Raw genomic sequence first — 20977 nt, 5'->3', positions numbered from 1 at the left:
TAACCTGGGACGGGAGTGTCCAGTGTTGGAGGGATCTCTCCGTTGATAATATCCAGGAAGAAATCAGCCGGATTGTTAAATGCTTCACATTTATACCCTGTGTCAGGAAAGACAAAAATGAACTGTGATCACAAATGACATAATTTCATAGGAAGCCATTGGGTTTGTCAACATCCTCAGAATTCTATAAAGGTAGAGAGACAGCATCGACTGGGGTACATTTTTTTACCCTTGTTTTTCTCTCCAAAAACTCCCCATGACAATTTAAGAAAAGAGAAGGTCATGGATTGTCCTTCAGTCCCCAAGCCTGTGGCCTCTTTACACTCAGGCAATTTATGCCGATGAGTACCAGCCCTCGGAGGAGAAAGACAGGTGTCTGCTTGAGCTCACCAGGTGCCCCCAACAGGGTCGATAAAATGCCCTCATCGTATCCCCAGCCAAGATGAACTCGACACAGCCAGGATGCAAACCTGCACTCCCCACGTGAGTCAAGTTCTTTTTTTTCAGCAAAGGTACAAATACCCTGTTTCCCCCATTTAACACACATCTCACCAGCCTTTTCAAAGTATCCCAGAGCTTTATCTGGAGCGCCTGCAAAGATGATTTCCCCCTTATTCATCAAGGTCATGTGGTCAAACTGCCGGAAGATGGAGTAGCGGGGCTGGTGGATGGAGAAGATCACAGTCTTTCCTTTTCTGGAGATCCTGGGGAGAGAGATGAGGGTTATTATCCGGGGATCTGTGTACGGAGACCTGCTGCTCGGAGGAGGGGGGCTCTTACGTGTGCAGCAGGCGCATCAGGGTGTTTGCGGTGTTGGCGTCTAGCCCAGTGGTTGGCTCGTCGAGGAAGATGAGGGAGGGGGAGGTGATGAGCTCCATCCCGATGCTACACCGCTTCCTCTCTCCTCCAGAGATCCCGCGGATGAAGTCCGTCCCAATATGTTTTGAAAATAGAGAAAAAATTATTTTATATATATAAAGTAATCCAACGCATATCCGACTGCGGTGGGACCAGAGTAAGGACGGAAATGTAAAAAGGCGGATAAATGAATCCTGTTTTAAATACCATTATACACAGCTGTAACAATTATTCACACAATTATTGTTTGCGGTTTAAGTTGAGCCCCGCAGGTGAACAGGATTTATTTACATATCAACACACTGAACAGCTCACGTGACACTACCAACAATAGCAGTGCACAGAGCACGTACAACATAGTGTACAAAAACTGGTAGGATCTTCAATCTCTGAACTATCTTTGCTGTTCAATAATAAATTAATGTTGCTTAAGAGGTTGATCATACGGATATGTGAAGGGACGAAACAGTTCTCATGCACCGCAAAGGGATCAGTGGAAAGGGAAGCTATCATCAGTGTTTAACACTACATACGATTCAGTTATCTTAATGCTAGAGTTGTTTTTTTGGGGGAATTTTGACAATTTGAATCCTTGAAGAAGGTGCTCATATAGGCACTCTAACGTCTTGTGTTTTTCATTGTTTTGCTTAGTTTAACTCTGGGCTAATGGTTTGTGAAGAGGTTCTCTGGGCTAATGTTAATAATTGTTAATAGCTTCTCTGGGCTAATGGTTATAGTTTCTCTGGGCTAATGGTGTGTGAAGAGGTTATCTGGGCTAATGGTTTGTGAAGAGGTTCTCTGGGCTAATGGTGTGTGAAGAGGTTCTCTGGGCTAATGGTTTGTGAAGAGGTTCTCTGGGCTAATGTTGTGTGAATAGCTTCTCTGGGCTAATGTTATGTGAATAGCTTCTCTGGGCTAATGGTGTGTGAAGAGGTTCTCTGGGCTAATGGTTTGTGAAGAGGTTCTCTGAGCTAATGGTTCATGAAGAGGTTCTCTGGGCTAATGTTGTGTGAAGAGGTTCTCTGGGCTAATGGTTTGTGAAGAGGTTCTCTTGCTCTTGTGGAAGTACCGAATCTTGATTTGAAACAGCCAATACAAGGAGTCGGCACAGAAAACCTCCCCTACTGATTGTCATCAGAAGCAAAAAGCACCAAAGAACCAGCAAGTCTGACACTATGTGGTTGAGGCTTTCATAAAGCAAAGGAAAATGTACAAACCAGAATGGTCCATTAGATACATTAGTGCTCTTCCAGTTCAGAACATGGCTGGGTAACCATTCCAAACCCTCACCACTCTGTGTAAAGAACTGCCTCCTACCCTCTGTCCTAAGTCCTAAGCCTATCTCCACTTCATTTTGAACTATTACCTCTGGTCCTGGTTTCTGCGCTGCACTTAAAAGGGTTGGTTAGGGCTAACTTTGTCAATTTGTTTTAAGATTTTAAAGACTTCAATAAAACTCTCCTAATTCTTATTTGTTCAAGGCTAAATGAGTTCAGTTTCCACAATGAACCTGCCTAACCTAGCTCACTGGTTTCATGCAGTGCTGTCTGTCAGACTCATTCATACACTGTATGACATGCAGGAGTAGAGCCTGCCCTCTCTGTTACCTTGGTGTCTGCACAGTCCTGTAAGCTCAGCTCTCTGATTACTGCATTGACCTTCAGCTTCTTGTCCTCCGCACTGAACTCTATCCGCGACAGTCGCAGATTCGCAGAGAACTCGAGGTTCTCCCTGACAGTGAGCGTCCCCATCAAGATGTCGTCCTGTTTGAAAAACACCCAGAACTTCAATGCACTCAAACAGAAGAGATTGAGAGAACCTGAACGACACCAAGGCCTTGTTCTGTCATGTTGCTGGGACTGACACAAATGTAGTTTGATTTACATTGGGGGCCTGTGCTTTACCATGATTTCACTATACTTTACTATGCTTTTAGCATGATATACCACAGCAATAAGGGATTGGCAGCAGGGCTTCACAGTTGGATATTAGAATACTGAGTTTCACAGACTGGTTCACCGTCGAGTTGGAAACATAGTTTTGGTTTCTCTGTGTTTTTCTCATTGTTAGAAAGACATGTGGAATGCAACTTTTCCTGATGGTGTTAAATCTGCAGTCTCTCTAAAACTAGAATCCTAAAGGTCTGTTTGTAGTGCATTGCTCCTGATTATTGTTGCTGTCCTGCACAGCTTATCCTCTTTGTTTGTGTGCACAGTGTTGTATATCCCACCTGTGAGATGAGGGTGGTTGGAATCAATTGCTTACCTTGATGTTTCAAGGACACTCTGACACTATCTTTTTTTTAAATAAAATAAAACCAAAGGTAATGCAATAAACTATACATCTTAATAGATCCATCTAAATAGGGGCAATTCAATAGCTGCTGTAATCAACCATGCTGTAAACCAGTGGCCTCTTTGTCAAAGGAGGCACAAGTAGGTGGAGAGGGGGTGGGATTTGTAATTTGTTTAACACTTTTTCACAGAACGTGCAATATCTATGTTTTTTTTTGTTTGCTTTTTTGCCTTACCCATAGCATTCTAAGGTCATCAGTAATATCTTGTAAAGGGATAACATTTGCAATGATATTGAACATTTAAACTTTTGTTTTTTCAGTATTATTAACATTATAGAAATAGGGATTTTAACGTGATTTTCAGCTTTAACATCACACATTAACAGTAAGTAAAAACAGGTTCATAACTAACAGTTAGGGCACTATGAAATCTGTTTTATTATTTTCTGATTTCAGTTTTTACCATATTAAAAAATGTAATTCGGTTGATTTAATTGAACTTATGTACACCGCAGGCGCAGCAAACAACACAAAACCGTAATCTACAGGCTTCTATTTTTTCCATTCGGTTTGGGTTTGTGTGCATTGGAGTACACTAAGAGTGTTTTTTTATTTAATTATTTTAAAAAAATAGTATTGTTAACATTAAAAAAGGGTCGTAAAAAAAACATTAACATTTATTTTTTTTGTTTTCCACTCCAACAAAACAAATTATTAATCAACGTATCCATCAATGCGCACCGCTCCTCCATCAGAGACTTCATCACAGTTTTTTATAGCTGCTGCCACAATCTCAGGCAGAGCATTTATAAATGCACAGTTCACCATTTCGACCAACCGAACGCAACCAAGGTCGCTATCATCCAAAAATGTGTCTAAAATAAGTGATGAAGTCATTAGTGCAGCTAAATCAGGACTTGATCTAAGCACCATATCTGAAATGTTCAGTAAGCCGTTCAACTAGCCTTGTTCAAAGCTGACACAGTTCATTGCAAACATTCTCCTAATTGCACGCACCTCCACTCTGAACTTGAGTGGCTAGAGTGTGCTCCAAGCGCTCCGAAATTAATCTCCTCTGAGTTTTCGAACAACACCACAGAGCACTCCAGTTCACAAACAGTCAGAGTGCGCTCTGACACTCTGAGATTGAGTTTACCAACGCACCCAAAGTGTCACATTTTCCCTTCAAATATGTCAAGTCAAACGTAATGCTCTACTGACAAATAAAATGAACTGTTCTTATTAGCAATTTCAATTTTTGGTTAACTTACAGCTTCCCTTCACATTTTATCTTGATTCTTTCAGTATAATCTAGCATGACAAATGGAGTTTTAATCAGCCGATCCTGCGTTTCACATCTGACCCCTTCACAAGACAAGCACCAAAATAAAACAATAACAACATATAGTGTGTTTCTTACCACTGATGCGATGCAAAATGAAGCAATTCCAGTCCTCACTCCTACATTAACAGCACATACAACTGCTTACAGCAACGCTTTAGAAGTGGGCGGGAGGATGTGGATCGCTCCTCCAATTAAAACCCGTGCTCAGATCACCCGATCTACTAGTGTTTCAGACAGACAGGAGTTAGTCATCTGAGGCAAAGCCTCCTCTGGTAAAAAAAGAAACTCCGGTCTCCTCCAATTAAAACCTGTGCTCAGATCACATGATCTGCCACTGCTAACACTGTGTTTAATGGGAGAAGGGAGGCTTGCCTCCCTTTGTAAAAAAAAAAAAAAAAAGTACTGTAAGTGCGTGTCTCTCAGCAGCCAGAATTGCTGTTCATTTAGGAATGTTGAATCTAGGGTTTAGGTTAAAAAAAAAAATCTTACATTTTAGCCAATAATTCTATTTTATTTTATTGAACATTATTATATTATAATGCTATAAAATGTTTTTTTTTCTTTTGAAAAGTTGAGGAGGCTCTGCCTCCTTTGCCTCTAAAGCGCCTCCACTGCTATAAACTTGTGTGTCTTTGGGGAATCAAAGGTCTTAGTAACATGCCAAAATATCCTCTCATTAAGCTGCACTAAAGTTATATTATCCATACAGAACATTCACATAAAGACATATAAGTGGCTGAACTGTCAACTAGTCTAATGTCTTGCTCATCCATTGTGCAATGCTGACTAGGTACAGTTCAATGCACCTTAGCACAGCGGTTGTATCGCCAGAATGCAATTCCAGAATTTACAACCAGAATGAAAATCTGAAGCATTTCCAAGCATAGCAAAGTTGCTCTACCGAGTCATTTTTGCATGCTTTCACTGTTTTTATTTTTAAACCTTAACGCAAGACTCAAATCAAACAAATTATGTACAGTTATTACTGGATAACAGAGGCGGATACTGACATTTTAATATAATAACGTGACCCGTGTTCTCTGTAATAATTGACACCACTCAAAGGGGGTGATCCATATCAAACTGTATGGTCACGGCAGCTCAAGTGGACCAGGGGGGATGCTCCCTTACATCAAGGCTCTCCATTCTTTCCTGGGATATGCTTTCGTAATCTATTTCCCATGATTTACTTTACAGATACAGACCTGGGTAGGCAGAACACCGTACCTGCACTACATACGCAGATCGCATGCGCATATCAGCATTCACAATCTCACTGTCGACCAGAACCTGTCCAGACCTCAGTCCCTTTGGATCCTTGCGACCTGCTATAACATCCAGAAGCCTGACAAACAAATACAACGTCAGGAGCACGGCTAGAGAGAGAACACACATTTTAAACCCATTTATCCGTGACCCACCAGTGTTCTAAGCATGGATTACAAAATATCATAAGCAATCAATCACATTAAAAATGGCACCAAGTACACCTGCAGGTGTGTCCAAAATATAAAGGGTTAAACAATGTTCTAAATCAATAGGTGGAAAACATGCAAGCTGATTGGTTAAACATGGTTTCTTATCCCTGATATCCTGTCCCCTCATTACAATATTGCACACTTTCATTTGCTACACATGTTTCAAATTTAAAAGAAACATGCTTAGAAAACATTGATTTTCATTCAAAAACACATCTAGAATTAGTTTCTTGTAGTTTTACCTGACACAATATTGTTTAACATTCAATAAGAAAAGGGATTGTGTCACCTTTTTAGTTTACAGGAATACACAATTGTATTTACTGTAAACCATCAAAACAGGCTGGTAATGTTTTTAAATAATTTGAGTGAATAGGACAGGCGTGTCCTCGGAACTATGCATGTATATTTAAAATTAATTTTCAATTAGTGCGCTAACATGCACAAAAAAAAAATTATGGAAGGCTTATAGAAATTCAGCTTTCAGTTCTACTAACATTCTTGTTTTCTGAAAATAGCACGTTAGAAATTGTTACATCATGTACACAAAATAAATGAGTTTTGTTCTCCAATTATTTTTCCTTAGACTGTACTTCTCCAGTCTTACTTACGATGTTTTGCCACTTCCCGTGGGCCCCAGGATAGCGTTCATTCCAGGCTTCATGATCCCACTTTAAAAACAAAGAAAACAATTTCAATGAATAGACTTGTAATGAATCTCAGCCCATTGAATTGAATGGAGAGGCAAGGGATGGGTGTAAACTGGTAACGTCATGGTCTTACCCAGGAGACCCATTGCATTCTCACCCACTGAATCATACATCTTACCCAGGAGACCCATTGCATTCAAACGTCTTACCCAGGAGACCCATTGCATTCTCACCCGCTGAATCAAACGTCTTACCCAGGAGACCCATTGCATTCTCACCCCACTGAATCAAACGTCTTACCCAGGAGACCCATTGCATTCAAACGTCTTACCCAGGAGACCCATTGCATTCTCACCCGCTGAATCAAACGTCTTACCCAGGAGACCCATTGCATTCAAACATCTTACCCAGGAGACCCATTGCATTCTCACCCCGTGGCTCAGGGAGCTTCAAGGTGGGGTTCACTACCACAACCTCTCGCTGTGCCCCAGGAACAGGAACAACTTTAGAGAATCACTAGTTTTGCAAGCCAACAAACACGGTATAGTTTTAATGCACATAACACAGATACTGAATTACCCGATTCAACCACAAGGGGCAGGGTTCTTTCTTATAGGGCGTCATTTTAGTGAACTGGCATTTCAGTCCATTAAACTGAAGAGGCAGATCTGGACACAAACCGTTAACCTCAGGGTTCAAACCATTAAACTAGAGAGCAAGCTCTGTAGTCGAAAGGTAAGTATGTGTTTTATGCGGATGTCAGTATTATAAACCATTAGCCACTAAGAAAAGATTTCATTTATTTTAATTTATTAAATGAATGGTAAGACAATTTGGCTCCCAAATAAGTTTACTTTTCTTAAAATATTTTTAACAGGGATGGCTATATCCATTATATATCCAAATCTTATCTCTGAAATATCCTGTAAATCCCCAGTTATTAGCATGATATTATTTTGAGCCATATAATTTAATCAATATCTTAAATATCTGCCAATAGTGTGTACTGTATGTACAAGACATGAAGTGATTTAGCATTGAATGGAGTTACATGGGCCTGTTTGTCTGTGATCCCTGGATTAGATTTCGAGGCCCCACTACATTTGTGAGATGGTTTGCTTATTAAGATCATTACCTTGCTCATATACACACACAGAGGTTGCGCTAGCTTTTCTGTTCATGCGTTCCTGAAACGTACATACCCAAAATTTTGCATCCCATCCATCAGATACTAACAATTGTTAGCACAAATGCTAATAAACTCCAAGGATGTGCATTTTGGTACATTTTTATGAACGTTTAAACTCTGCTATATTGTAGTTTAAACAATCTCTGTTTGTGTATAGATATACGTATGAACACAGATATTTTTCTTTATGCTATATAGTAAACCATTTGCCGTGCCATTCTGGGGGATGTAGTCTTTTGGCCCCTCTTTGACTACATCTTTTCTTCTTCCTCCCCCTAGTCTGTCAGACATCCTCCCCCTTGTGTGTAGCACACCAGCCCTTCCAAGGTGGGAGGGTCGTTTCCTCTTCCGGCGCGGCCAGGTAGGGACTGTGAACCGGCGACGAGGGACCCCACCGGGTTGACAGGGGAGACTGGAGCTATGGCCGGGGAACAGGAGGATGCAGCAGTGGGCAGAGGTCTTCACCTGGGGACCAGTGCAGTGATGTCCGATCACCCAGGGGGAGTGAAGCAACGAACAGAGGGAGCACCAGCAACGTCTGGCAGCAGCCCAGCAACGTCTTGCTGATCAGGGACAGCGGAGTAGCGAATGAGCGGAAGAACTGTGGCCGATGGTGTATACTCCTGGGCTCCAGGTCTAGCACAGGGAGGTCCATGCAGACTGGCAGGGTGTCCAGGAGCAAAGGGCAAGGGACCATACACAGCAGCACCAGACTGGATCACAGGGGTGGTGGTCGGGGCTGTGGTGGATGTGGGCTCCTCCCCCTTCTCTGTAGCCGTCGACTGCACCTCTCGCCCCGTCAGCTGCACCTCTCGCTTCGGTGCTGGCCACACCATTCTCGCCAGCACCTGCTGCAGCTCCGACACCTCTGGTTCAGGCTCAGGTAACTCTGACAGCTGCCACTCTTCCTGCAATCGCCTATTGCTCTCTTTCTGAGTTGGACCCTGGGGGACTCCTTCTGGTCGGGCTCCAACATAGCCAGAGCCGACGGAGTAGGTATCCTGTTTAAAAACCCATTTATTACCTCCCGCAGCAGCAGGGAGGTAGAACCTGGTAGAATTCTGAGCGTGGATGTGACATACAACAACACTCCCCTCAGACTGGTCAATGTCTACGCACCCACTAACCAAAACGAAAGAGTTCAATTTTTTCCACAGCTGCGTCCACTCCTGCTGGGGAACGTACCCATCATCGTGTCAGGCGACTTCAATTGTGCTCTAAGGGACGTAGACCGGAGCAGGCCACGCAACGACCGCTCTAGTAGAGTTTTGTCCTCCGTAATATCTGACTTCTCCCTGTGTGATGCAGGTAAGGACCTGGTGCCTCCCTTCACCTGGGTGAGCTCATCTGGGACCTCCTTCTCCCATATAGATCTCGTCCTGCATACCAGCTCCCTTACGAAGACGGCAGTAGACACCCAGGCCGTCTTCTTCTCTGACCATAGGCTCCTGCAGGTAACATTGCTGGTCCCTCAGACCTCCCAGATGGGGTCAGGGGTCTGGAAATTAAACACCTCCTTACTCGACGACCCCTCCATAGCTGCAGCCAATAAGAGCAGGCTTGTTGAGTGGACCACTTTGCGTGACCTATTCAACTCCGCTATAGAGTGATGGGAGATGGTCAAAATGAGAACTAAGGGTTATTTCATAGCAGCAGGCAAGAGGAAAGCAAAAGAAAGGAGGGCCAAATATAAACACCTGAATGCTGCCCTCCAGCATCTGAGCCTGCTTCAGCTTCGGGGGTTCCCTGTAAGCGACGAGATAGCCCAGACCAAGCTAGATCTTTCAGTGCTTTGTAGGGAGGAACAACGAAAGGTCATGCACAATGCAAAAGTGCAAAAAATGGAGGAAGACGAAAAGTGTACCCGCTTCTTCTTCCAGAAAACGAGGGAGAAGCGGCACTTGATGTCCTCCATGCTCGACAGCAGTGGGAGGATAGTAGAGGATAGTGAGGGAGTGAAAAAAGTGGTAGAGAACTTCTATAGGGACCTATATAACATCAAAGCTACAGATGACACCCTGATAGAGTGGTTCCTGAGCCAGTTGGAGCCTGACTCAGTGCGGGACGAGGAGGAAGAGGAGGAGAAGGACCCAGAACTCACGCTGGAGGAGCTCACCCAGGCGGTTAAGACCATGAACACCGGTAAGACGCCAGGTCCAGATGGCATCCCGGGTGAGTATTACCATCTTTTTTGGGACACGCTAAAAGTCCATTTAGCGGAGGTCTACAGAGCGGTCTACAGGGAGAAGCGGTTGGTCCCTTCTATGCGGGAGAGTGTAATTACTCTCCTTCATAAGAAAGGGGAAGTTAAAGATCTACGGAATTGGCGCCCAATCAGCCTCCTTTGTGTGGATTACAAGATACTAGCCAAAGCTCTGATGCTCCGGCTACAAGTACACCTCCCTTTGGTCATTGGCCCCGACCAGGCTTGTGGTGTCCCAGGGAGGTCCATCACCGATATTTTAATGGTAACAAGGGACATTCTGGCTTATTCTAGAGAACGGAACCATCCCCTCTGCCTGTTCAACCTTGACCAGGAGAAGGCGTTCGATAGGGTAAGCCATGAATATATGTACAAAGTGATGGACCAGATGAAATTCGCTCCTGGACTTAGGGAGTGGGTTAAAACTATCTATACAAACATTAGTACCCGAGTCTTGGTGAACAGACACCTAACTGGTAAAATATCTATCCAGTCAGGGGTCAGACAGGGTTGCCCACTATCCCCACTGCTATATGTCGTGTGCATTGAACCCCTCCTGCAGGCAATTCGTAGGGATACCAATATAACTGGTTTCCAGCTGCCTGGATCCAACGGGGTCCAGGTCAAAACAACAGCATATGTGGACGATGTGTCACTCATTTGCACCAACACATCGTCGGTACCTCGGATTAGTAATATCCTTGAGAAGTACTGCATGGCGACCGGGGCAGTGATTAATAAGTCCAAGAGCGAAGTCTACGTGTCTAAAAATTGGCAGGTAGATAGGGAACTGTCGGACATGTACCCTGTCAAAAAGGACAAAATCAAGATTCTGGGCCTCATTTTCGAGAACAATAGCTCGGGGGCCCAGAGCTGGACGGCGGCCATTAACCAGGTCCGTAAAAAGATTGGCGGATGGAGCACAAGATCCTTAACAATGACGGGTAGAGTATTAATAACCAAGTCTATACTGTTCCCCATCCTCTCTTATGTAGGAAAAATCTTTCCCCCAGACAGGACCACCAAAAAAGTGGTGGACTGCATTATCCACCGCTTTATCTGGGGCAGCAAGATAGAGAGGGTAAAGCGAGCCACCTTGAGTAAAGCCGACAAGAAGGGAGGTAAGGGGGTCCCGGACATGGTGCAGCTCACCCGAGTGCAGGGGCTCACGCAAACTATCAAGAACATCCAGGCCCTGGACAGGAAGGTATGTTACATGAATCGTTTCTATTTTGCCACCTGTCTCAGGGCCTTGGGCCTCTGCACTATTGATAACACCGTGCCGTACTCCTGGGACCCCCCATTGTATTATAGAACCTTAAGGGACACTATATATAAATTGGGCTTAGATAAAGCAAAATTGGCCTCCTGGGAATACAAGGCTGTAACTAAATATCTTGCCGGTTCCCAGGAAATTGAAAAAGTAGCTACTTTCTCCCTCACCTAAAGCCAAAAAATCTGGGAGAATGTGTCTCACAGCTGCCTCAGTAATGTCCAGAAGGATATAGCATGGAACACCGTCCACAGTTCACTCCCCACTCGAGCGTTCACGTTCAGGAGGGGACTAGCCCAAGTAGAAACATGCCCCTATGCAAAGTGCCGCAAGAGAGAAACACCAGCCCATATCTTCTGGGAGTGTGATGTGGCTGGCAGTGTCTGGCTCTCTGTCTCTGTCTTCCTAAACAGGTTTGCTGACATGGCCAAGATGACCGCTGAGACTGTGCTCTATGGGCCTGCGGGAGGAATTGCTACCAGCACAGCTAAGTGCGTTTGGCGTGTCATCAATGTTGTCAAGCAGATCCTGTGGGAGGGCCGTAACATCTGTGTCTATCACAAGCAGGAGCTAGACACTATCACCACGACCAGAAGGGCACAAACTCTTATTAAGGACTTTGTAATTCTGGACATCTGGACCCTCAGGAAGGACAAGGCCTGCGCGGAGTGGAGGATTGCCGGACTTCAGGACGTGAAGATGGAATGAAGGAAAAAACTGGAACCGCTAGCTCCTAGGAGCGGGACTACGGGGCACCGCTAAGCCTTTTATTTATTTTGTCATGCCAGCATTCCGCCCTTTTTAGCTGGCATGACCGTTTTTGAACGGTGCCCTGGTTTTATGTAGTCTTTTTGTTTCAGTTTTATGGATTTTTATTTGATTTATTTTGAATGGTTTATTTGATTTTGTTTTGTTTTGCTTATGTATCTAAAAGATTTTTAATGTTAACTATTAAAAGTTACATTTTAAGTGTTTTAAAATTTTAGAATTTTAACTCACTGTTTTATACACTGTCCCTTTTCCCCTGTCCCTGTTTTAGTTCTATAGTTTTATTGTTCTGTTTTATGTTCACTTTTGAACTTTTTTAGAGAGCACTCCTCGGCCCTCACAAGCACTGTTTTTTTTATAGATGGTTCTTTTTTTCCAGTCACTTTTAAAGCAGCACAGGTTTTTTTCATGTTGATTTTAATCTGTGTCTGTTTTAACCATCTACAAAGCACGATTGTCTTGGTGTTTTTAAATGTATTTTAAATGCTTTTAAAACAAAATGTATGTCTGTATGCATGAATGTCATCTTTAAAAGAAATGTAAAATGAATGAAATGAATGGGTGTAAATGGAAAAAAATGGTAAAATCTCAATAAAAGAGTATTGCTCTCTTTCTGTAGGTGGTTTGCTTCCTGCTGTGCAACAGTTGACTGCTCCAGCATTCTTATAAGGTCTTCCCACGCCATTATTTTTATTTACCTTTTAAAATCTGTGCTGGGTCCGTAGGGCTTAACACCGCTGCCACCATATGTAATGGAGCCTTACAGCTCAGGTTCATTTTCGCTCTTAAAGCCACAGACCCAGACACAAGATTTATTATTTTAGCGCGTCTGCTCAGTTTTTATTACTTACCATAATAAAATAAAACAAAACAAACAAAAAGCATCCACACAGGAGCGCTAACTATACTTTTCAGGAACCTAAACTATACAAACTGGACAGCTAAGCTCTTTACCAGTTTCAAAACTATCTTATTTAAACCACACAGGTTTCTTCACTGTGACAGCCTCCCTGCATACAGACTGGAGACTGCCCTGCACAAACATTTTGGTTCCTTAATATACCTGCCTGCTAATCACAGGCAAGTGATATTCATTATAATTTGGTGCCAGGTGAATCCCATCCTGGCTCCCACCCATTGCATTCTGGGGGATGTAGTCTTTTGGCCCCTCCTTGACTACATTTTTTCTTCTTCCTCACCCTAATCTGTCACTATATATATGTATATAGATATATATATATACACACACACACACATACACACACATATACACACACACAGATGAACCTACTTTATATCATTATATGATTGCCATGCAGACATAATTCGTGATATAAAGCGGGTCATGATATAAAGCGGGTTTCACGTTTGCCTATGACAGCACACTACGAGTGTGAGAGAAAAAGAAAGAAAACTAACGGTGAAATAAAGAGCAGTGTTTTAATACTGTATGTTTAGTCGCTCTTTACATTTAAACAAATACATATAGTTTACTACAGGACAAATACGTTTTGTATCATTAACTGGAATGATATAGTTTGTGTCATTCTCTAAAAAAGGTATGAATTGTCGACTGATGACAGCTATCAATTAGGCGTTGCACTTGGTGTTGCTTTTTTTGTGTGCATTTGTATAAGACTGACTGTTAATTTGGTCACGTTGGTGTTTTGTAACTGAACTGTATCCCGTTACCACCAACGCAGCATTTGACAGGCTGCACAAAATGTCAGTTTATCAGCCGAGATGATTATTGGCTCTTAGTTGCATTGGAAATGAATCCCCTTTAGCTTGAGAGCGCACACAGAACGACAGCAGTACAATAAACTGGTAAGTTTTATTGAACGTAACAAGAATACATTTTTAATGAAACAAAAATGAAAAGAATAAAAGAAAACCTGCCCCACTGGGCTCTCTAAACTTTTCTTCTTTTCCCTATCTAGCCCTGCGGGAGCTAATCTCTGCACAGGTAAAAACAGGCAGTTTGAATGCACAATACAGACCCTGTGGTAAAGTGTGGTAAATTTACTGCAGTGAAGAATAGTGCAGTATTTGGGCTGCAGTGGTAACTGGCTGCAGGGGGCCCAGAAGAGGTTCTACTGGTCACGGTACCCTCCAGGTGAGTACCAGTATTGCAGGTTCAGTTGTAATCCCTTTGGAACAGGTTCAGTAACTGTAGTTGTATTCCTTTGCAGGTTTGAACTGGAAACTCCCGTTGGTTGGTAAGTATATTCTCCTACAAGGTAGAAGACAGGTCCCTGTAGAATTATTATTATTATTTGTTTACTTAGCAGACACCTTTATCCAAGGCGACTTACAGACTAGGGTGTGTGAACTATGCATCAGCTGCAGAGTCACTTACAACTACGTCTCAACCGAAAGACGGAGCACAAGGAGGTTAAGTGACTTGCTCAGGATCACACAATGAGTCAGTGGCTGAGGTGGGATTTGAACTGGGGACCTCCTGGTTACAAGCCCTTTTCTTTAACCACTGGACCACACAGCCTCCTCAGAATCCGGCAAGTATGCTGGTATGCTTGGGTTCCACGTTTTGTAAGCTTTCGTTCAGTGCTTTATCACCCTGTTCTTTCTTCCAGGGTACAAAAGCGCCCTCTGCTGGTAGCCTTGAACTGAACTTTTGCGTTCTTTTCCTTATTCTCCTTCATTCATTTTAATTGAGAATGATCTGTGACCAGAATGATCTGTTACTCTCGGCCCAACAAATAGTATTTTAGTGATTCCACCACCCATTTTACGGCTCTACATCCGCGTATCTAGATTCTCTCAGCAATAACTTTCAACTGAGGTACGTTATTGGGTGTTCTTCACCCTCGAATATTTGGGGTGAGGACCGCCCCCACGCCTACTTCTGAGGCATCTGTCTGTACAATAAAACGTTTAGAGAAATCAGATACTCTCAACACGGGATCATTACACAGGATCTCTATTATTTTTAAAAATGCCTTGTTGGTCGCTTCCGACCACCTCACTTTATTTGGCGCTGCTTTCTTTGTCAGATCAGTGAGAGGGGCTGCTATCGCCAAGAACTCGGGCACAAATTGGCGATAATAGCCCGCCAAACCTAGGAAGGCCCTGACCTGTTTATTATTGCTCAAGGGTACAGCAGCAGTGTCCCCCACCTGGGATTGAACCCACGACCCTCCGGTCAAGTCCAGAGCCCTAACCACTACTTCAAACTGCTGCCCGTGTGCAATAAGGCAGTGTGTGGCATGGAGTGTGCCATCAGCACAGACATGTGCAGTGCTTGCCACACATTGCCTTATTGCACACGGCACAGCTGTAGCTCTGAGGTGGCTGCATGGCAGGCCCACAGAGTGAAAAGAAGCGGACGGCTGACGGCACACGTGTGTCCATCTTTGTTCCTCCCGAGTCAGCGCGGGGGTGGCAGCGGTAAGCGGGATTGAAATAAAAATAATTGGACATTTCAAATTGGGGAGAAAATAAGAAATAATAATTGACGATTCCAAATTAAAAATAAATAAATAAATAGATGGAAACGTATAACTGTTCAAAATGTGGAATGTAAAAAAAGTACCTTGTGGAGTCTAGTTTGTGCAATCAACACAGACATGTGCAGTGCTTGCCACACGCTGCCTTATTGCACACGGCACAACTGTCATGTGTCTGGTCTACTATATCAACTCCAAACTTTGTGGAATTATAAAACTGTACAGTCTGTGGGATCTTCTTTGCATCATCCCCGATGGCAACGGAAGGATGAAGCGTACTCAGCAAAATTACATTTTTTCTTGGTTTGCAGCCCTTCTGCGTCCACAAGCTGTGGCTGTGTTTGTCTCTGTCCCAAAATTTCTGCAACTTGGTTATCACTTTCACTGTCACCATCATAACCTCAATGTGATCGCAGTAAGTTTCATGACTGTCTCTTGGTCTGGCGCATTTTCGTGTCCAGATTCGTCTTCCAATAACTCGTGAAAGTACTGCAAGACTTGCTGTGCAGTCCTACGTTGTGTTGTTTGTTTATTCGTTTTCATTAGACAGTAAGTATTTCTGCAGTTGTTGATAAATAAATCACTTGTCTGAAAAAGTATCCTGTTGTAGCTATTCAAAATAAACGCGAAGCTTTCAAGTTCAGCAGCTCAATCAAAAAAGCACAGATGCCTAGCTATCAAATCAGTGGGGAAAAATGCATTTAAAAACCGCGATCGGTCAAAAAGGCCGCACCGGTAATTCTAGTGCTAAGCAATACTTGTGCTACAGTGCCAGTGCAACAGTATGCTTAGCTCACTGAGGTTTACCAATGACAGTAATATTAGAAAGGAACTGTGTTCACTAAAAACTTGTATGCTATACTGGAGAATCGAATTACTGTTAAAGGAGTCGTAATCACAGTTGTAATGATGTTTCAATGAAGAACCGAGTTGGATCAAAAAGTATGTTGGACCCTCCTCAAAAATAAACACGAAAAATGAAGAACCGTAATAATAGGATAAACCCAACTGGCATATTAAACAGGGGTACCAAATGCTGTTCGGCATGTACTGTACATACAGCTGAAAAGCACAAACTCACCCCTCAAAATTGAACATTCCAATGGGAAGTGTGTTTCACAAATCCACTACCTGTAAAGGCCCACTACTAAAACCAAATATTTGATTTCCTGAATGAAAACTGAGAATGTGACGATTGTTTACACACATGTTTGCAGGGCGCAGGATGATTTCCATTACACGAGAGTAGATGTTAAAACTGATTTGAACTCGGCTCTCGCCAAGATAAGCACCAACTAAGACGTAGCTTTACAATAAACTAATGTGATCCATATGTGTCTCCATCCATTTGCGCTTCCTTCCATATGATGATGTAGATATCCTTCTGTCTGGTGTTGATGGCTGAAGTGTAATGCTGACTTCAGGGATCAGTTTATTTTGCCTCCCTAGCGCATCAGCACACACAACGGCTGCGATGCTGGTTCCGGGGATCAACCACAGTGCGGTCTCCCCAACGCATCACCATGACAACCGTCTGGATTGAGCTAAGTAGGGTACATCTCTGGGGTCTTCAAGTGGGCACCTTCCATCCTCGGTGTTTCGTCGACTAGCCCACGACACCTCAAGAGGGCTCGACGGTGATTCTGGCGTCCCAGAATCACCTCCCTCCGTCCCCCACTCAACTCAGCCCAGCTTACTTACCTGTACATCAGCGTTTCTTTCTTTCTATTGTGCTTGAGGTCCCCAGCCAGAATCCTTCCTTCTCAACCACAGCCAGTTGCTGTTCCTCTCTGCTGCTTCAGATAAGTTCTTCACTGTGCGACGCAACTCTTGGCCACTGAATCCGACGTCTCTGAGAAACCGGGTTGTAGTGTGTGCCACAAAGCCTCGACAACCCACCTCCACTGGGTAAACCCGGACTCTCCATCCTTGCTGTTCCGCTTCAGTGGCTAGTTGTGCATACCGCAGTTTCTTCCTCTCATACGCCTCATCTACAGCATCCTCCCATGGCACTGTTAACTCTACCAGGTGAACAAGGCGTGCTGATCCAGACCACAAGACAATATCTGGTCGAAGGTTAGTGGTGGCAATCTCAGGTGGAAAAATAAGCATTTTCCAGTCTCTAGCAGCTTCCAGTTGTCCTGGGCAAGGATTGGTTTTAACACCTTTTCTTGGTGGTTGCTCTCCTGGACGGAGGAATGTTGTCTTTTGTGTGTAATGTTTTGATGGAACAGGTGGCAACTTATTGGTCATGTTACGCTTGTCTTCCAATGCTAAGGCCAAACATCGCAGGACCTGGTCATGGCGCCAAGTAATCCGTCCTTGGCTAAGAGCCACCTTACATCCTGTCAAAATGTGCCTTAATGTTGCAGCTGATGAACACAAAGAACATGAGGGATCCTCTCCTACCCAGAGGTTTAGGTTCTGTGGTGATGGGAGAACATCATATATTGACCTGATGAGGAAACTGATCCTGCTCTGTTCCATTGACCATAGGTTTGCCAGCCAATCTTGCGTTGTTCCACACTCTCCCATCTCATCCATTCTCCCTGCTTGGCCTGGGAAATGGCCTTTATACACCTCATCCTATCCTCCTGCTTTTGCACCTCGTTGACTACCATCTTCCACCGTTGAGCTGGGGCTGCCTTGTGCCATGTAGGAGGAGCTGAACTGAGACCAAGACCCCCTCTTCCATGCTGAACTTGCCCCATGATATCACCAATTCGAAGGGCAGCCTTTGCATCCTCCACAGCTTTCTTTGCCACCCACTTTCTTCCAGTTTTCAGCACAGGTGCTGCCTCCCTTACGCATTTGTCGCGTGACTCTACTAATGTCATTTCCAGTCTGACCTTGGCGCACTTAAACTCCTCGGTTAGAGCGGATGCTGGTAGCTGCAGTATTCCTTTACCATAAAGTCCCACTTTACTGAGGCAGTGTGGAACTCCCAACCATTTCCTGATGTATGAACTGATTAAGGCTTCCAGCTTCTCTACTGTTGTCAAAGAATCATCATACACAGTCAGTGGCCACAGCAACCTCGGCAGTAGACCAAACTGAAAGCACCAGAGTTTTAGTTTGCCCGGTAAAGCGCTGCTGTGTATGCTCTTCAACCCTTCCACTGCTTGTTGTCTAACTTCTCCCACACAAACTGTGTCCTTTAGATCCCCGTCGTACCATCTCCCAAGACTCTTAACTGGCTTCTCAGACACTGTTGGTATTGCCTCACTGTTAATGAAGAACGTTTTATCTACAATCTAAGTTTAGGGACTTTTAAACCCTACCAGTAATAGTAAGTCTGTTACAGCGACCTCCGTGACTAGAGGAGCAGGTTACATGGAACTTTTCTTTTAAAAAAATAGGAGTTAATTAAAGACTAAACACTTTGAAAACAAGCAGATGAGCTGCATACCATTCCTGAATGACCATGTAAGCATGCAAGTGTGAGATGCACACAGACGGACACACAGATGACTCACCCAGATTCTGATACTCTCAATAGTATATGCTTAACCACGTTTCACTACAATTGGACAGGTGGATCTCTAATAATATAGATGTAAAAAGCCTAAGTGTGTATACTGTACATACAGGGTGTATCCAGTGGTCACTGCTGAGAATAATAACCACTGTATTTCAATCATGTCCTGAGGCAAGCTCTTCTGCTACGTCTCCTGGGAGGCACACTATGGGGCTCAAACAAAACAGTTAATACCACTAAAGTATTTCTGGATAGCCCGAGCACTGTGGACATGGTGGTGTGTTTTAATGTTATTATATATATATATATATATATATATATATATATATATATATATATATATATATATATATATATATATATATCAGTGACTAAAACACATATTATAAATCACAAATCTGTCAACTGTGGCAGTTGATTATGGACTGAACCATTTCACGATTGGAGCAGGGGAGGATAAAAATGTTGTTTTATAAAAATAAAAATAAAAATATCGTTATAAATCTATTCCTGAGTACAATGTTCATGTGTGTGATTTATAACCAGTTAATCCGTCGTGTGTAGGGTGTCTCTTATTGTAATTTCACACACTTTGTGCAGCCAGAACGCCTCAGCTTCGCTTCACTGTCCTCTCGCCCAAATGAGATCTCTTCTACAATAACAGACACTACACGACGTATTAACTTATAGCAATGATGTAACTACTGACACATGCTCCATGTTCCTTGGCTGAGGCTTCTTCCTGAATCATTGGAACGCCTGCCAGTATGAGAACCCTTGCATGTTGCTGAATTACAGTGAATCAGAACCTCTAATAAACCAAATGAAATAAGATATGCAGGTATAAGCAGCATATGTACGTCGTGGAAGTTGGATTCGATTACACTTGTGGCAGGTTATGTCAGATTATTCATTCTTATCAGTTTCCTGAGTGTAATTAAGCTTATGTGATGATTTAAACAGGATAACATTTCAAGACAGCAGTTGGTTTTTATACTTCGCACATAGGTATACAATACATCTATCTTTTTTATACCACTCATGTGGCTACATTTCCATGATTGTTTGTTATGTCATCAAAGGTTGGTGACTGGATCTTTTTCATTGTGACATTCTGCAGTGCAAATACATTCTATTGCTAAGCATTCTGCATATCATTTAAAGCAAACTCGACTTACAAAATGCGAAAAATCTGAAATATTTTAAGACAAGACGTGTCATCCATGACATACGGTATTAGTGGCATGGGCGGTGTCATCCAAAAGCTTGTCTGTTGACATGACATAAATATTGTATGTCATGTTTTTCATGACATATCCTCTACATAATGAATCTGAATATGAGCAATATATACCCTTTGAAAGTGTAGGGGAGTGGTGTGTAGTGATTACTGTGTAGGGAGTTTGAATTAGGGCACAGCCTGTGTGTGTTTGAGTGAAGAAACTCAAAAGAAAAGTGAAGTTCTCACCTGACATCTTTCAGTATCTCCTTCTCCTCTGCCTTCCTGTGCAGGAACTTTCTCTTCAAGTTCACAAAGTAGCGGACGTTCTGAAAAGTCAGCATCGGACCGGGCATCTGAAAGTGGATAGTCGCCTCTTCTGCCTCCATGGCTGTATCCCACCAGTAGAACAACTGCAGAGAACCAAGTCACAACAGATGCACTCTCTTCGGAACTGGAAAAAGAGCTACCTCCAAAAGACTCAATGACCTGCAAGAAGAAAATAACACTACAGGTACGAGCTTGACCAGATTGCTAACCAGCTTGTTCTTTACTGAAAACCATACAAGCCTTCCTGGAAAACTGCTCTTTCCATTTCTACAGCAACGCATGCAAGGAAACGGATTGCTAGCAATTAAAAGTCCAGGTGGGAGGGGGGGTAGCAGGAAGTTTGTTATGAGTTGCTGTGTGTCACGGCTCCAGTTAGAAAGATGGCTTATATTAAGGACTTTAATTATGAGAACAAAGGTGAGC

General features: G+C 43.2%; 1 protein-coding gene across 1 annotated transcript in view; it reads right to left on the bottom strand.

Moving 5' to 3' along the window:
• Positions 1–20711, bottom strand: part of LOC117418580 (broad substrate specificity ATP-binding cassette transporter ABCG2-like) — a 32599-nt gene extending 11888 nt beyond the window's left edge. The window contains exons 1-7 of the mRNA XM_034031759.3: positions 20474–20711; positions 6589–6648; positions 5727–5844; positions 2466–2621; positions 781–938; positions 553–704; positions 5–97 (exon numbers count right to left, since the gene is read on the bottom strand). Coding sequence (XP_033887650.2) covers positions 5–97; positions 553–704; positions 781–938; positions 2466–2621; positions 5727–5844; positions 6589–6648; positions 20474–20613 — 877 coding nt within the window. The 5' untranslated portion in view covers positions 20614–20711. The remainder of the gene's footprint in view (positions 1–4; positions 98–552; positions 705–780; positions 939–2465; positions 2622–5726; positions 5845–6588; positions 6649–20473) is intronic.
• Positions 20712–20977: the final 266 nt, after the last annotated feature.

The sequence above is a fragment of the Acipenser ruthenus genome, chromosome 13, assembly GCF_902713425.1.
Source record: "Acipenser ruthenus chromosome 13, fAciRut3.2 maternal haplotype, whole genome shotgun sequence".
Classification (NCBI taxonomy): domain Eukaryota; kingdom Metazoa; phylum Chordata; class Actinopteri; order Acipenseriformes; family Acipenseridae; genus Acipenser; species Acipenser ruthenus.
The sequence above is the reverse complement of the archived record's forward strand: the minus strand, read 5'-3'. Positions and strand labels throughout refer to the sequence as shown.